This window comes from Gymnogyps californianus, chromosome 1, assembly GCF_018139145.2.
Source record: "Gymnogyps californianus isolate 813 chromosome 1, ASM1813914v2, whole genome shotgun sequence".
Lineage (NCBI taxonomy): Eukaryota > Metazoa > Chordata > Aves > Accipitriformes > Cathartidae > Gymnogyps > Gymnogyps californianus.
Genome location: NC_059471.1, coordinates 190,619,758 through 190,637,515, shown reverse-complemented (window position 1 = coordinate 190,637,515; position 17,758 = coordinate 190,619,758). Strand labels below are relative to the sequence as shown.

The window sequence follows — 17,758 nt, the reverse complement described above, 5'->3', positions numbered from 1 at the left end:
CCTTCTAAGGAACACCAGACTCGTATTCAAAGAAGTTTGCTCTTTGTATTTATGTTTTTTTTTAAATCTTTTAAGTCTTTAACTTATTTTAATATTATTTTTTTTCTTATTCTTCTTTCCTCCCCCTACCCCTCAAGCTATCTAGCAGCATTTTGGATATATATAACAGTGACCAGGGAATGGCACCAGCTAATATGGGTCTCACAAATGCTTCTTGCCCAGCTAATCTACCTGTAAAAAGGGAACTCACAGGTAAAAAAACTCTGAGATTTTAGTATTTTACAATTGCAGAAGTGACGGTGTTTCTCTTAAAAGTTGAATAAATCTTACCCATGAAATAGATGTCCATAATTAAATTCCTGAGAATTTTGCAGTTTGTAGTTTCATTTAAGGAAAAGAACAAAGACCAAGGAGAAATGTTTTCTTCCTCTTCTCCCCTTTAGCAATTCAGAAACCATGTTTGCCCCCTGTTTTTTATGAACATCATGCGCCTAATAAGCCTAATTATTTTAGGAAACATAGTGGATTCTTCCACATGTTGGCTCCTGATCAATGATATAAATAAATTATCATCCATTAAATTCGTTCCAGGGTAGAACAAATGGTTCTTTTAAAACCTTACAATAAGGCTATTCAAGGTAAATCTATATTAGTGGATTAACAACTTTAAAAGTTACATTCAATTAATCCAAAGAATGCTAACAACCATGTACAGTTTATTAGTGTCACTCAGAGGAAACAGTGAGTTTGTTCACTATCTCACAAATCTGATTAAGTCTTGCATTATGGGATATACAAATCCATATTCACATTAGTGCATTGTAAGTTTTATCCTGATGTAAAATACAGCAAATTGGAGAAAAATACCCCTCCATGGCATTTCTATATTCTTAAATAAAAAATGTGCAATAAAAAATCTTAAGCAACCTGCCAGACTTGCTCAAAATTTAGTACTGGTAGAATATAGATTTGCTTATGATCTTGTTTAATAATAAAAAGAGTAATGAAGTAAAAAGACTAGAAGGCTGCTTTTTGTAACAAGAGGCCATTTTGAAAAGGTGAAAGAAGTACTGGAATTGCAACTTAAGGACTGTTTTAATAAATGTTACTTTCTGTCAGAAGCAGATACACGAGCAATGGCAAAGGAGAGACAAAAAAAGGATAACCACAATCTCAGTAAGTATATGTTCATCTTCCATTTCGTTAAATGGAATGTATGGGGAATGCAAAAATAATATACATTAGCTACCATGTCTGTGCTCTTCTTCTAGATCAGCATCTTACCAGGGTAATCAAATTGAACTCAGTCTGCAAACACAGCCAACCACAGAGCTTTCTTCCCTGAAATTAATTTCTGTCTTTGATTTTGTCTTTCAAAATACTTTGCATATTGTAATGAATTTCTTTCCACATCATCTCCTGCTACTATGTTTTTATTCTACAGTTGTACATGTATCCTGCACACTTTACTTGATGTTGTCTCTAAGAACTACAGTGTAAAACAGACAAGAAAGGAGGCAGATGACGAAAAAAACAACAGTGAAAATATAGTCTTCACACCTTACTTACTGAAGCACCCAAGTGAGGTGCTGTATCTCTCTATGGGTGATGGGAAGGAAAAAAAATTTACAGAGGATATCAGACAACATCTAAACGCTAGTTAAGCACTTAAAGTTGTGGAAATCGTATGTTACAAAAGGAGATCAGGGCAGGACTGGGTGAGACTCACCGTGCTCTGACTCTACTCTGATACACAAGCCCCCTAACCTTTGAAGGCTGGGATATACTTGTGTTTCCTTTATGATGAGCAGTGCAGCCATGTGCAGATGTTAGGCATTTCAGGTCTAAAGGAATAGCCTTCTGCAATTTAGGCTTAGAACACAGTGAAATTAATAGTTCAGTGTCTAAATATTAAACTTTTAAAAATAAACAACATTTTGTTTTATCCAGAATAGAAAAAAAGTCGGCTTTATTGCTGAAAGAAGATTGCCTATAAAATTAGGCAATTTTTTCCTCTAAAGAGTAATTTGAAACAAAAAATCTGAGGGATTCTTTTTGGAAAGTGTTGAATAAAGCAATTACATTTTCCAGTTCTCCTTTCCACTTTTCCCAGCACAAATAGTCTGGGAATTGGACTCGGTGAGCGTTATGAGTCCCTTCCAACTTGAGATATTCTATGATTCTATGAATTTAAACCTAAATTGGTAATTAGTTGATAGCCACTATTTAAATCTTTGTTCTCTTATTTATATCTTGGTTCTCTGGCTATTCTGGAAATCTTAGAGGGATTCATGGCTTTACTTGCATGAAGTTACGTACCTGGAAGTATACATCCACTTGTACAATGTGCTAGCAACCACTGTGGACAACTTTCTGTTACTTAGACCTTCCAGAAGGCATCCTTATTTCTGTCTGTACGTTTTTGTGGATTACAGACAGACCATGTAGATTTTTAGGCCTGTTGCTAGCACATCTTCTCTGAAGTGCCACTGCAGCTGCTGCTTGTCTTGTTTGGGCAGGAATGGGGAGTTTTTGCTGGACTAGGAAAGGCTGTGGGTAGGAGTTGTCTGGAACTGCAAGGGGAAAGACAGGCACACGCATACATTAGGGATGCCAGTTCTTACCATTGCCTCCATTGTTTATTTTGGCTCTAAGATCATCCTTCCTGAACACAGAAGACATGTCTGAGAACTGTCCCTCATCACTGGCAACTAAGCTGAAGGCTGTATGCCAGGATGATAGCATGCAGACATGAAACATCTCTTCTGGTTTGGCTCCAAGTGTACACTTCAGAGCTCAAAGTCTCTCTGGAGATAGCTCTACTATCTGATGGCTTTGACGTATTAATGCATTACATATAAAGGCTTTAGTGTGATTTACTCTTTTATGAGTACCAGTTTTTTTAGAGATGGTCTGAAAAATCAGGTTTTGAAACTTGATCAGAATTATACAAACATTCATGTTTCAGGTTGAATTAAGGTCTACATTTTACAGAAATGTTCTTGTACCTTCTCACACCAATGAGGAACTAGAAAAAAGTTCCTTTTGAAAGGTTAGATGCTCAAAGAAACCATGAAAAGGGATTTAGATTTAAGAAATGGAACCCCTTCTTCATGTAACAGCAAGCGTTTAAACCATTACTAAATGTATTTTGTTGTTTGGTTTTTTTTTCCCCCAGACAAAGAATTAAGGGTGTAATGTTTGTTCGTTATACGGTCATCCTGACCATGTAGTTTGAAAAATCATTTTCTGGTTTGACTTTGGTATAGTTTGATATTTGAAATATTACTGATAACTCAGGATACCACTGGAACTGTAACAGATATAAATCAGGAAAGTTCTATTGAAACATGTTTCCAAGCTTCAAAATTTCCCCCCCTAATTCACTAGCATAACCATTGGAAGTCTAATTTCAGGAAAAGCTACAAAAATAGAAAGAAAAAGAATTCTGTAATTGTCCACTTGTAAAGAAAATTTTTGCTTTGCCTTGTTTTATAGTCAATGTTTAATTGACTACTTTTTGACGAGTACCTGGCAGAGCTTTTCCACAATGTAAATATTAATTAAACAACAGCTATTATGCCATGTGACTGTATAGTTAATGTATATTCTTTAACTCTGTTTGCTCTGTGTCATGGTTTAACCCCAGTCAGCAGCCAAGCACCACACAGCCGCTCCCTCACTCCCCGTCCCCCCCTGCCGCTCCCGGTGGGATGGGGAGGAGAATCAGGAAAGAAGGCAGAACTCGTGGGTTGAGATAAGAACAATTTAATAACTAAAGTAAAATATAATACTAACAATAATAATAAAGAAATATAATAATAATAATAGTAATGAAAAGGAATATAACAAAAAAAAGGGGGGGGGGGAAGGAAAAAAAACCCAGTGATGCACAACGCAATTGCTCACCACCCACTGACCGATGCCAGAGCCGCGATCCGCCCCTCCCAGCCAACTGCCCCCTGTTGATATACTGGGCATGACGTTCCATGGTATGGAATACCCCTTTGGCTAGTTCAGGTCAGCTGCCCTGGCTCTGCTCCCTCCCAGCTTCTTGCACACCTGCTTGCTGGCAGAGCATGGGAAACTGAAAAGTCCTTGGCTTAAAATAAGCGCTACTTAGCAACAGCTAAAACACCAGTGTGTTATCAACATCATTCTCACACTAAATCCAAAACACAGCACTGTACCAGCTACTAAGAAGAGAGTTAACTCTGTCCCAGCCGAAACTAGGACACCCTGTCATTTTGCCAACATAACTGAAATGTATCTTTTAAATTGTTCAATTGCTATGTGCTTTTGTACATTATATTCTCCTATGAGATCCAGCACATTCATGCCAATGGGATTCAAGGGGTCACTTAACAGTACGCTCAGGAGGATTATAACCCTGTCTCCTGAATATGTGAATCATGACTACAAAACCTGAGAAGCTTTAACCTGTTGAGTGCAATTCCTGTTTCCAGAGAGAGTAGACAAGATAATACGTCTCACCAAGGCAAAGCACTTCATCAGGGTAAATAATAACACCTAGGGAGCTCCCTGAGCTGGAATCAGCTAGGGAGGAAATAACTGACTGCTGCACAAACCTAAAAGAGCCTCACACAGACAGGAAGAAAAAACGCCTTTATGTATTGGAAGAAGTAAAGAACTAAAAGTGATCTATGTGGCGGGGCTGGGACTGAAAGTGATATGCTTGTATGACTGTAAGAAGGTTGAAGTCAGCCTAGGAAGACCGACCAGGCCACCCTTGGCTGCACACTTCTGATTTAGCTCTACTGGGCTTTTTGTGCTTACATTCAAAATTAGGACATCAAACTTCAAGTGTACATCTCCATACATGGACGAGGGGACCATGTATCCATTCTGCCCATGTTCTAGGCTGGCCAGGTCTGATCTGACAGAGTACAGTGGCATTAGCATATTGAGCTCAAGGTAATGTCTTCCAAGAAGCAAGGCATAAGACAAACAGCTCAATGCAATGCTAGTGAAGGACCAAAGCTGAATCCTGTCCATTCACTGAGGTCTGGATTGAGTTAAAGTACAAAGTGGAGGGAGTGGACAAAAGTGCGAGTTCGCACCAGTACAACATCACTGCTGGTCTCTGACAGCTAGCAGTACCACAATGGGACTACGTTCTCACTGAATATACTTTCTATGTCACAATTATATACAAGAAATCCCCCAAAGTGATGAGATGTCCTTTGGACCTGTCCACTAGAAAATGTGAAATTTCTGCAAGTAAAGGTAGCTGGAGACAAACTGGTGAGGAAGCAGAGGAGAATTCTCTCTAAATTAGTGAAATGGGAGGCAGAAAGGTGGCAGACCCTTTGTGCAGAGAAGGCTCACACACTCCAGTTTGGATACCAGTACAATGCCGATAAAGTGGATTGAGAGCACAGAGAGGTGGAACTAATTTTAAGAGGCTTATCTTCTCTTTTTTCCTTTCTAACCAAACTACAAGTAAACCAAGATACCATACATAGTTTGTCTTAGGAGAAGCATAAATTTAAAAATAGAAAATATTTTTTTATTGTTTAAATTATGTTTTTCTTCATTTCCTGTGTGTTTTAGAAGTTATTGTAAACATCCTTGTACTGTCTGTCACTGAAGGATACAGATGTGCTGTGGATGAAGTGTTTCTGGGACACAATCTTTCTCTGTTTCAGTGAAGGGATATGGTTGCAGTTATGTTCTCTCTGTGGTTTGCAATGCTGATAACTGTAGATAAGGGACAGTGAAGCTGTTAACTGTGATCTGTGGCAGAAGTTCTGCCAAAATATGAAATGCTGGATGAGTTGTCTTGTGCCCTTGTTGAAGCATCAACAAAACTCCACTAAGCTGAAAACTCCTGTGTGTGGGAGCAGGGTGGAGAAAGGATACATAAACATCAGAAAAAAAGAAGCGTTAGCTCACATTTAGACAATATATGACTATTTCATTCTCTAGGAGCCTAGTTGTAAATGGGGGAGAAACCTACAGGTAGGGTAAGGTACAGAGACGGTACTAATTATGAAGTTTGTCCTGACAGTAAGTCAGAGACAGGTAAGAGATCATGTTGGGACTTCTATTTGAGGAAGAAATTTTCTGTACATTGACTGACTTGTTTTTAACTAATTAAAATGCTTTATGTTGAATTTCTCCAAGAATATTTCACCATAAAAATAGTAACTGTTTCTTTTTAACAGTTGAGAGAAGAAGAAGGTATAATATTAATTACCGAATCAAGGAGCTTGGCACACTCATTCCCAAGTCTAATGATCCGTGAGTTCAACAGTCTTTCCTATAATAATGTTTATAGTTTAAATACAGGGAAAAAAAAAGACAGTTGCACATACTGGCTATAGGATTGAGTAATGGGATACAAAATCTTCCATGCTGGGTCACTGGCTCCGATCAAGCTGTTAAAGTAACAAACCTTTGACAGATTTTTGGTGCCTGTTGGGAAAACTTATGTTAAAGGATAATAAAATGAAAGCAATTCCAGGGTGTTTAAGAGAGACTGCCACATCAGGGAAAAAAAACAAAAAACCAAACAAAACCAGAAAGAAGAAAAAAAGAAGGTAAGCCAAACAACAGAAAGTCCAGCTCTCTGTCCGTGGGAGCAATTGTGTGGTGTCTCTGGAGAAGGAAGGAGTGATGTTTTCAGCCCTTGCCATGGGCCCTCTAGTGGGATAAAACAAAATGCATGTTGTCACTGTCTGCCCTTTGCCTAAGAAAAAAAAAAAAATATCAGCTTAAGGGTCTGTAGACTGAGCATTTTTCAAGTCCTCCACTCCGTGCAGGGAAAACAACAGTCCTAAAATGCAAGGATAAAAATAATAATTGCTATAATTGCTATAATAATATTGTTTTATACTAATGCATATACTTACAGTAACATAATATACATATTACTTAAACTGTACCTGCATTCCCTTAAAGCTTATATTTGTCATCAATTTGAAAAAAGCTGCCTCAGTAGGAAAGCCTATTGCAGGATTAACAATAACAATTCAGTGTGATATTTAACGCTGAACTTTAGCCTTAGATTTCTTGTGTCACTCAGGGAAGCCTTAAGACCATGCACTTGCATGATTATGACTCACATAAAATTGATTATACAGATTTTGTCTTTATCATTTGCATGTCAATACAGACCTGCATGATACTTCAAATGAAAACATCTATTGATATTTCAGCCTTTTTTTTTCCTTAGGACTAAGAAACTTTTGATTATATTAAGGATTTCTATAACAATATAAAGCTGTGTGAGACTTACATAAGTACAAGGTTGACATAACAAACCACTTGGAGTGAAACCACCAGAGAGAACATTAACATACCACATCCATTTTAGAGAATTCACGAACTCGGCTCCTTCTACAGCATCCACCCAAGATTAGATAAATGGGCATGTTCTTGTTATTAATATAGAACTAGGTATTACAGCTGAGTTAAAAGAAGAAGTGCTTTAAGTACCTAAATAAAGTTTTGGCCACATATAATCCATTGCAAACAGAGACCGGGAGAAGAGTTTTAATTTTGCTGGTGCATCTTTCAGTATTCAAGACAATTTGGGCAAATGATTGAAAGATTTCTCAGAAAAACAGTGGATGGCACTGTTGGTTTGCAGCTATAAAGCAATAATGGAAGCAAGTTATACTGCAATTAGAAATGGGCATGAGGAACAAATTCCAGTTGTGATTTTTGATTGCCTACAGAGGTGTTTCAGTTACATGTTTTGGTGTGGATTCAGGTTTAGTTTATGAACTTACTCAAAACATTAATACCTAGAGCAATCACTTACGCTCTTCTTAAAATGAATGATCTGTACCTGTAATTTTGCTCCAGTAAGTGGATGATGGATTTTACCCACAGATTTTGGTGATGTTGTCTGATGAAAAAGTTTCAGGTATAGATCCTGAAGACACTGCCTTTTCTTGTTTTAGTCTGCAAACTCATGACTGAGTTCAACAGTGTGGCAGCCCCAAAGTGGCTTCTGTTTACAAAAGCACAAGGTGAAATTAAGTGTCTCACGTTCTGAGGACTGCTGTCTTCAAAAGGCTGGTAATCAGTAATCCTTTTGAAAATAGGCCTATTTAAAAGCTTTCAAGTTGGTGTTAAGAAAAAAGAGGCATCAAAAGGTGCTGGACGCTTTTGAAAAACTAGGTTATAACATAACTTTGCTATAGCTTGGTGCCAGGTTAAATTGATCCAAAGAAGTGTAAACATTTTTTTTTTTAATATTTGTAGGTGGAAGTACATTAATTTGACTATGTTCTTTTGTTGGTTGAGCCGATCAAAATTATTTCTTTCTGGTGTGGTCCTGTGTTGCCAAATGGTAACTCAGTGTCCTTACCCTCTCTTTCAGTTCTTGCTTTTTCCTTCGTAACACCTGACTGTGCCCCCAATCTGCCCCCTTCTCCTTTGAAAGAAAGAGATGTATCATCTCTTACAATACTTTATCTGTAACATTTTATCACACATAGCATTTTCACCTCATATTGATTTTAGAAGATTCTTCTTATAGTGGGAATTTAGCTGTAAAAGGAGAAACCTTACCAATGCTTGGACTAATGACAGTGAAGCAAATCAGCCTTTGCATTGAAGAGCAAATACTACTATAACGAAGCCATTGTGGTTAGCATGCCTGTCCCAGATGGCTTGCTTCAAGAAGATTACATTCAGACTCAGGAACAGAAAAGGACATTTTTGATGCTATTTGGAAACCTTTTATGATTTATATTTCTTAGAAGTGGCGTGTGGGGTTTTTATTTCACTTTTGTTTTGTTAGTTATACAGCGAACTTGTTTGGCTCCTGCAGAGCTTCCGCAGGGACTTTCTTTTGACTGACTTAAACCCCTATTCTTTCCACTTTTTTTTTTTTTTTAAATTTAATGATGAAAGGTGTGGATTACATTGCTTAAATGAATGGGTGTTTTAAGTTCACTTCATCAGCATTAGAAAATGGAGATAAGTATAAGTTGCAAAGAACTTTGACTCTTTTGTTTAATTTTCAATGCTTAGATATCCAAGTGGTAGATGATTCCGAAACGTAAAACAGTTATACAGAATAATTAAAAAATAGAATTAAAAAAAGGCTCCAAATACCCAGTCACATTTTGCTGAAAAACTCATAACCTGCTCCTTTAAATATACTTACCTTTCCATTCATGGTTCCTTTGTGTTCAGCCTTTCAGAATCGACTTTTTAGGTGTGATTGAGTCTGGAAATGCCTACGCAAGAACTGTTTTATGGTAGCCAGACCAGAATTGTCAGAAATACTAAGAAGAAAAAATCTTTCCTTTCAGAATTCTAGTCATTTTACAGAACTGGGACGTTAAGAGAATCACTGAAGATTTGGGCAGAAGTAGTGGGTTACTCTCACTCTCTCCTCTTTGCTCTCTGCATCTGCCTGTGCTTGACCTTCTCTCTGTTGTCTGTGGACAGATCTGCTAGCTGCCAGCGTGACCACGTTTCTTGTAAAGGAAAAGCTTGCATACGCTCATGCTATTATAAAGTGGAAACTTGCTGCCTCTTTCAGGAGAATACACTTTGTAATCGTGCAGGTCATCAAAACAAGTACAAAGTCCTTCAAAGTATTTCTTTGAGCAAGCATAGTTTACAGCTAATTTCTCAGAAATAGGGAAAGAAATGGTCTGCAAACACAGTTTGAACTTCACAAATGTATTTGTTATTAGTAACTGCTCTGTGGCTGGCAAACTCTGTGACTATTACCCTCTCCCAAACTCTGTTTTCGTTAATTAGTTTTAATCTTAGATGATTGGATGCTCTTGTCCTTCCTACAGGAGTTCAACTTGTGTAAACTAGTGAAGGTCCTTTGACTTCAACAAAGTTACCTTAATGGAAATGAGCTGAAGATCAGTCTCATGGCTATGTTTCTTTTCTCCTAAATGAGAAACTCTCCTGGGTGAGAGTTAGATGTTTTGGTCTGGACACTTGAGATTGGCAGAGAGATTCAGCTGGTAAAGTTAGGAGGAGCTAGGGTTCAGAGACTAATAAAACACAATGTGTTTTTTACTTATTTGCTACTTTTCCATGCAAATCATGTTAAAAGTGTGGTAGACCTGTGTTAATGAAACTATATAACATATGTGTAGCTTGCTAAAAATTTCAAATTATTGTACCATATGCACACACAGAGACAAAGACACGATCCTCCTTTGCAGAGGTCATTGCTGATGACCAGACTGCAAAACTTCTTACTGCTCTCAACTGACTTGTTTCACATGTACAGTTTCCCATGTGTTTCAGTATTTACAAGATGGAGCCTTACACACATACAGTAAAAATGAAGAATTAAAAAAAAAGAAAGGAATTAATAGACAGTGAAAGAGTAAAATGAAAAAAAGAATTCCTGCCATCTCTAAAAACTAGTTGATCTATATCTAACTTCATAGGTTCAAAACAGTTAAGTATGCAACTGTTTTGTCTGTTTTTATAAAGTAGTTTCCAATAAAAGGACTAAAAACTGCCAGTGGCTGCTCAGTTTTTAAAGGTTCTCGAATGGGTTTGTAGGCCTTGTAATTTCAAATTTTATGTCTATTATATATTGAGCAAGCACAATATATAAATCTCTAAAAAGCAAAAAACACAATTTCCTAGTGCCACTTTTATCATTTTTCAGATAACTTTATTTGCACCCAATTTAGAATTCAGTATTTTCTGAGAAATAACAGAAAACCATTAACTGATCAGAGAATTTCTGAATTCTTCTTATGCACTTGCTGTGCTTGGATTTAATCCATCTTCAAATGCTGATGTATTTTCTTCTTCCCATCATAGATGAATCTGCTTGCCTGCCTGCTAAGCAGAGCTAGATGCGTTGCAGACTATTGCTATGCAGGCACCTCCCCTGTGCTATTCCCCGCCGTTTGCCTTCCTCCTCACTAGTTATATTGCTACTCTTCCAACCCTGCACACCTGCATAGAGCCTCTGCTTCTCCATGTGACTGTGACTGCTGTCCTGTGCTCTGCTGTGTGGTGCTCTGGGTTAGAATGGATGGAGAGTGTCCGCAATGCAGAACCAGCACAGACATCTTCAGTATTTTCTGTTGATCCTGGTATAAATAGAGAGACACAGAGTGAAAGACATGTTGACTTCTAAGGTCACCAGCTGATCCTTTGCTGTGTTGCCTTCAGACATTGGAAGCTTTAACTTCAATATTCCTCATTTAATAAGATACTGACCAGTATATGTATATATGAGTAGAGATGTAGAAGATACGTGGGATATGCGCATACGCACAGACACAGACACAGACACACACACACACATAAAATAACAGTCTCTTAAATGATAATAGTAACCACAGCATTTTCATCCTAGAGCTCCATGATAGTTTTGCCTCTCAAATTTGTCAATATTACCACAAGAGATATCTATCCGTATGTATCTCATGCAGAAACTGACCAGATCCATCTCTCTGGCAGTTTGAATCCAGGAATTAGCCCTCCAGTGAAGATTTATTTCAACCTATGAGAAAAAATATCATTACCATATACATAAAAATTCAAACCAGCAAGGCAACATGAACTAAAAGTAAGCAGTATCACAAAGGTTTTCGATTATGTGTAACATGAATGAATTTCATTACAAAAAGATTCCAAATACAGTCATGAATATATGGCTTATTCATGAGTCAATCAGAAAGATTAACCGAAAATATTTTTGTCTGAATTTGATTTTGAAATCATAACATTTTATTACTGACACAAAGTTGTTTGTGAAATCCCTATGAAATATTTGCCAAATATGTGATATATGCATATTTTTCTCCTGCTGTTACATGTCTTAATTATTTCCCTTTTGCCAGCTATGGATTAATTTCTAATTTCATAGTGCTACATTTTTATGTTCAGACCATCAGTCCAAAACTAGCTTAGTTTTGTCTTAACTACATGCTAGGAGGAGCTGACCCCCCTTGCCTAGGCAGATCGTGTTCCTCCAGAGTTTATGCTATAGGTATTCTTATTACTGTAGCACTTTTCGAAGTTGTCATGAAAATGTCCTAAATCGGTCGTTTTCACTTGAAAGTAAACAAAAACCTACTGTAATTCTGAGCTATATATAGCACATATAGCTCATATCTGAGATGGCAGTGGAGATTCCCAGTTTGAAATGTTGGCCTCCTAACTTTAGCTCCTCCTATTTATTCAGAAATGCTCTGGTGTAGACAGACAGGCACCTCGCCGCCTTTCAAACTCCACTGCAATTCAGGCATAAATAGGGACCTCTCAGTATTTTACCTGAATTTCCAAAGAGGCCTGAAGAAAACAAGATTGTAATGTGGTGATGGCAGTCAAAGATTTGTCCAGAAAATAAGCATCATGTGTACTAAAAACTTCCTTAACCTTTACAGTTTGAACATAGGTATCCCACATGCGAGGTAAAAGTCCTCTCCTAGGAGGGAGTCCATGGGATGCTGGCACGAAAATGTTCTGTCCTCCCACCTGGGCAAGAAGTATAGGGAGAGGAAGGAGGAGGCAGAGGGACTGCCAAGAGATGATTTAGCTGTCATGAGGGAGACAGGTTCTGCTCTCGGCTGCCAGTCCCACCCAAAAAAACCCTTAGGTTTTTTGACCAGAGAATGTCTAAATGAGAATACATACCCACTTCAGCGAGCAGCCTCTGATGTTTTGGCTTGGTAGACAGCAGGGTCTGAGACAATAATTGTTTTCTCTCTGACCTCCTCACCTTCTAATCCCGAAAGCTGTGCATTCCTGGCCCACATCACTGAGACAGGGGGAGGTCCCAGTGTGCTGGAGCCCCGCAGTTTGTGTGCTGCCCAGAGAGGACAGAGACGTGAATTCAAGCCCTCTCTGATCAAAAAGCTGGTTCTCCCAAATCTCTAGCAAAGTTCTAAATTCTAGGATATGGTTAAACACTGTGATGCTTTATCACAAATAATTTTGCGTATTCTTCTGAGCATCTTTAAAGCTATCAGCTCCATAAGGTTTTATCCCTAGTACAGTCCATCAGGAAAGGCCAGGTGGTCTGGGTCCCTAAATCCTGTACCTGCCTGGCTTTTGCCCTGTACATTCAGTAGAAAGACAACTGCCTTGGTGGAAGTCTTTAAGAGTGCTTAGCCTTGGGGTAAGGGTGCAAGGTTCCTTAGGCACTTACTCTGAGAGGCTGAATGTACAGCATAGACACTTCTGCAATAGAACCACTCCAGATCACAGTTTTACTCACTGTAGGTGAGTGTGTGAATAGGAGCAAGTCTCATTAACTAAAGCAACCAAGGAATAAAGGAAAGTGATGATCGACTAGAGTATAATTTATATTTCTTTTTGACTCTATAAAGGCCAGCGTATATGTATTTGGAATAGGTACTAAAAAAAATACACTAAGGTGGTTACTTGTCACTCCCAACCTCAGATTCTTACTGGTTTAAATAGCTTTTTCCTTCTCAGGGTTGTTTTATAGCACCAGAACCTCTGCCAATCTTGTGCTCAGTCTAAGCCATCTTGCAGTGAAGTGGATAGTTTGGATAAACCCTTTTGTTTGTATATTTAATGCAGCGGGCCCATCCTGTATCATATAATACTGAACTTTATTAGAAATTTAACATTTTCAACAAATTTTATTCTTGTTCCAAGGCTTCCAAGACCTTACATAAAGGAATACATGGTAACTTGATAAATGGGTACATGAAAGTCCTTGAACAGATGCATTTGAACAAGTGTATTGTTGTTAGTAAGACTGCTTGAAAGCTGGAAGTTAAACTATGATCGCCTGAATGATGGACAGGTTTAATTTTATTTTTTTGCAAGGCTTTTATTTTGAGTTGGGATCTGCATGTAGCTGTGGATTTTAACTTGGTTTATATTGTTTCAAGATTTTTGAACGGGTTTTTTGTCATTCCATAGCCAGTATGGTTACAAAAGTGTGATTTGTCTGGTCTGTCATCAATGAGGAGCGGCATTCAGCACAGACCATTTTTTTCTCAACAAGCATAAAAGCAACCTCATTAGTAAGCCAGGTAAAAGGAGTAGTATATTCAAAATGATCTTTAAAAATTTAGGCTTAAGTCCTCAGTAATGTATATTTCCTAGTTCATTAATGCAGAAATACCGCACATAGATTTTAATCTTAGAGTTAATAATAAAAGCAATTTTCACTAAAAATATAAAAACTGTAATGGTAGAATCATGATATTGCATTTAGCTCTCCCACAAAAAGTCACTTTATTACTTTCTTTTGACACTTATTTTCATTCTGGGATTAATTTTACTATATAAGGGCTTCTTAACTATTCTATTAAAATTTCCATTCAGAAGCAATAATATCTAAGAGTGAATAATAGTCATGTAAATCATTATTTCATATTAATGTAAAAGATTTTGTAAGTTCTTATGAATTCTGCTGACATGCACAATTGTGAAAAGGTTATCTCTACATTCTGCAGTGATATGCGCTGGAACAAAGGAACTATTTTAAAAGCATCAGTGGAGTACATCAAGTGGCTACAAAAAGAACAACAGAGAGCCAGAGAATTAGAACACAGGCAGAAGAAATTAGAGCATGCTAACAGAAGACTTCTACTCCGAATTCAGGTTTGTATAAGAGCGTCGCCATGAACTACAAAGCTTTCTCAGTACTTATCCCTCATCAGATTTTATTAATCTATATCATTTTTCCCCAAATGGCATTTATTAAAAATGAATTGGCTTTCCCTATTTATTGCTGTGTATATTGGGGAGGGGGTATTTTTTAGATTTCTAGGAAGTTCTTTTGATAATTAGACCTTACATAAAGGAATACATGGAAAGTTAATAAAGTATTTGTACAAACATTTTCCTTATGTACATATTAGAGCCAGAGAAAGACAAAAAAGGAAGCAAAAAGTATATCCCGGCAGCCAAAAATCAATACTGGAAACAAAATTTCCTTCAGTATTTTCATTTTCCCTTTGTAACCATTTCACACGTTACAATTCCTTGGGTATAGTGTGCCATGTTATATCTGCTAGTGACATGAAGCAGCAGAATATAGCCCTGCATGGCTTAAAATGCAAGATTTGAATAAATACACATATGAAGATGAGATAGATAGATAGACAGACAGACAGACATAAAATCAACCATCTTATATATGGTGATTTACACATGTATTTGTATATTATAAGCATCATCAAGTAAAGTATCTTCTGTTTCTCTGGATAGCAGTGGATAATGAACTAGAAAGCTGCAACATTTTTCTGTCACCTTTATTGGGTTCAGTATGCAATGGTTTTAGAGAGGTTGTCCTACCTCTTATGTTCCCATAGGACGGTTGCTTAACTACAGGAGGGGAAATAAAAAGAAAAACACTCAAGTGGCAAATTTTCATAGGTTAAGAAAATTTTAAAGCTTAGTCTCATAACTGGACAAAAGGTATAATTAATTTGCATGTACGATCAGTATACTTATTGCAATAGTTCTGAAGACACTGTTTTGTCTTTTAAAGTCATTATCTAATTGTTTTTGTTTGAAATGTTAGGAACTAGAGATCCAGGCACGTGCACACGGCCTTCCTATCATGTCTTCACTCAGTGCTGTCGATTTAGCTGCAGAGGTCATCAAGCAACAGTCTTATCCAGAGGAGAACTCTGTAGACTACTCTCAACAAATGCCTCTGGCACATGGACCAAATTCTGATGTTTGTGATGGATCCACAGCCTTTTCTGATCCACTTTCACACTTCACAGATTTGTCCTTCAGCGCAGCTTTAAAAGAAGAACAACGGCTAGAGGAAATTTTACTGGATGACACAGTGTCACCATTTGGAACAGACCCACTCTTGTCCTCTGCATCCCCAGCCGCATCGAAAGAGAGCAGCAGGAGAAGCAGCTTTAGCACAGATGATGGAGATGATTTATAAAAGCAGAAAGGGCCTCATACTTCTCTAAACCACTTGCTAAAAGACTGAGTTGAACGTAAGCATGGTGTTTGTGCTTATTTTAAATATGAATAAGGAGAGTCACTGTGAAGATGTGTTACTACATGGCAAGGGTTTAAATTAGCCCTTACTTCATGGGAAAATGAGACGGACATGAACTCGTATCACTTTTTGCCCCAGATTCACATCCTCTGTTCACAGCCGACATTTGCACAAATCTTTCTTTACTGGGAACATTTTTATTATCATTCCATGACTTTTTACAGCACAATGAAAATGGTTACCACAAAAGGAATACCCATGTTACAAAAGTGTATTCAAACTCTCTCTTCAGTCTGTGTTCACTTTTCTCTGCTGTAAACATGAGTTTTTGTCATTTGTTAATTTCTTTTTTTTACATAACTAAAAATTCTACAAAATGTGAAGCAACAGGGAACTATTTAAACTGGGAACTGTAGAGATGTTACAGGTTTTAAAATCTGAAAAAATAGACAGTAATGCTTTCGCACAAGTGAAGTGAGCAAGAAATTTAAACTGTGTAGGCTTCTCTTTAAAAGGAGAAAATCCATTAAGCTTTTCATGGAATTCCATTTTTTAAAAAATTCACTTGTAGAAAAAGAACAGACTTTTAAGATATATATTCTAATGATACGGAAGAAAAATGGAAACTAACATAATGACAGAGACTCAAGTGAACTCAGACAGCAGAAGATAGGACATTTCAGCAGGAAGACTGTGTGGATGTAGACGACTCAACAAAGATACTCCATGTTACAACTAGCACAATTTAAAACAAGCGCTACTGGTAACAGTGTTGTGTCAGCTGCTTATTCCAAGAATATTCGAACTGTGTCCTTTTCTGTGTGGAAGAGATCAGAATTCAGAGACACGACAGTGTGCTTCTGGACAATGCTTTCAGTGTCCTTTGGCAGCACAGTAAGGTTTTTCCAAAGGGACTCTACTTTATCCATACGCATGCCTTTGATCCATTTGGAAACGGAGGGAAATGACAAGATTCCCATTGCATACGCTTGAAACAAAGAAAATTTAAGTTCAAATTTGGCTTTGGATTCACTACAGAAATGCTGAAGAGGAAGACTTTTCAAACTGAAGGGGATATTCAGAAGTGTTGATGTGATGCACTGCTTCTCATAGCTAGCTTGCTAGAAGGGGGCGTTCAGAAAACGTGTTTTGATGACTCAGTAAAGGCATGGCAGTTAGGGGGCAGGTGGAAGGCATATCATTTCTATACATAGTGAAATTCTGGGGAGTGATGTATGTTCCTGGAGCACATTAAGCGCAATCATTCTAACTGTAATATTAATACATGGGAAAATAAGCTGGCACAGGTTCTTCATAGGTCTTCCTCAACCAAAGCCAAAAGATCACATTAAGGAGTTCTCTAGTGATTCAAAATATGTTTCAAAAGTGTGTATTAATTTTGCTGTCACTGAGCCTGCCTTACACCCCAGAAGTGTCACGGGATTGGAAATAATAAGAAGAGATTAAAGTGGATGGTTGTTTGCATGAATGTTTTAAATGTATTTAAACATATTATCCAAGAAGACAGCAATTGTTTCTTCCTATTGCCTCTTCTGTTATTGGTACCTGGGTCTTCCTCACAGTCCTTGTGAGGTGTGTGTTCCTCCAGGGCTGTAGCCCATTCCTGACCAACCCAGATAGTGTCATGATAGTTCCTTAATTGGAAAGTTAGCAGTGGGATAATAAATTACATCCAGATGGCTATGAAAGATGATGGAGTATCCAATTTCACAAGAATATTTATGTTTTTAGGAAACGCAAGGATTTCTGTGAGCCTGTGCAAACTAATTGGATGTAAGCTGAACAGAGCAGAACTGATCTTCTTGTTGA

The 17,758-nt window shown here is 37.6% G+C and overlaps 1 protein-coding gene across 1 annotated transcript in view; it reads left to right on the top strand.

Moving 5' to 3' along the window:
* TFEC (transcription factor EC) overlaps positions 1-15,868 on the top strand; it is a 97,552-nt gene extending 81,684 nt beyond the window's left edge. Inside the window, exons 4-8 of the mRNA XM_050906228.1 lie at positions 138-252; positions 1,120-1,176; positions 6,189-6,264; positions 14,415-14,562; positions 15,488-15,868. Coding sequence (XP_050762185.1) covers positions 138-252; positions 1,120-1,176; positions 6,189-6,264; positions 14,415-14,562; positions 15,488-15,868 — 777 coding nt within the window. The remainder of the gene's footprint in view (positions 1-137; positions 253-1,119; positions 1,177-6,188; positions 6,265-14,414; positions 14,563-15,487) is intronic.
* The last annotated feature ends 1,890 nt before the right edge of the window (positions 15,869-17,758 follow it).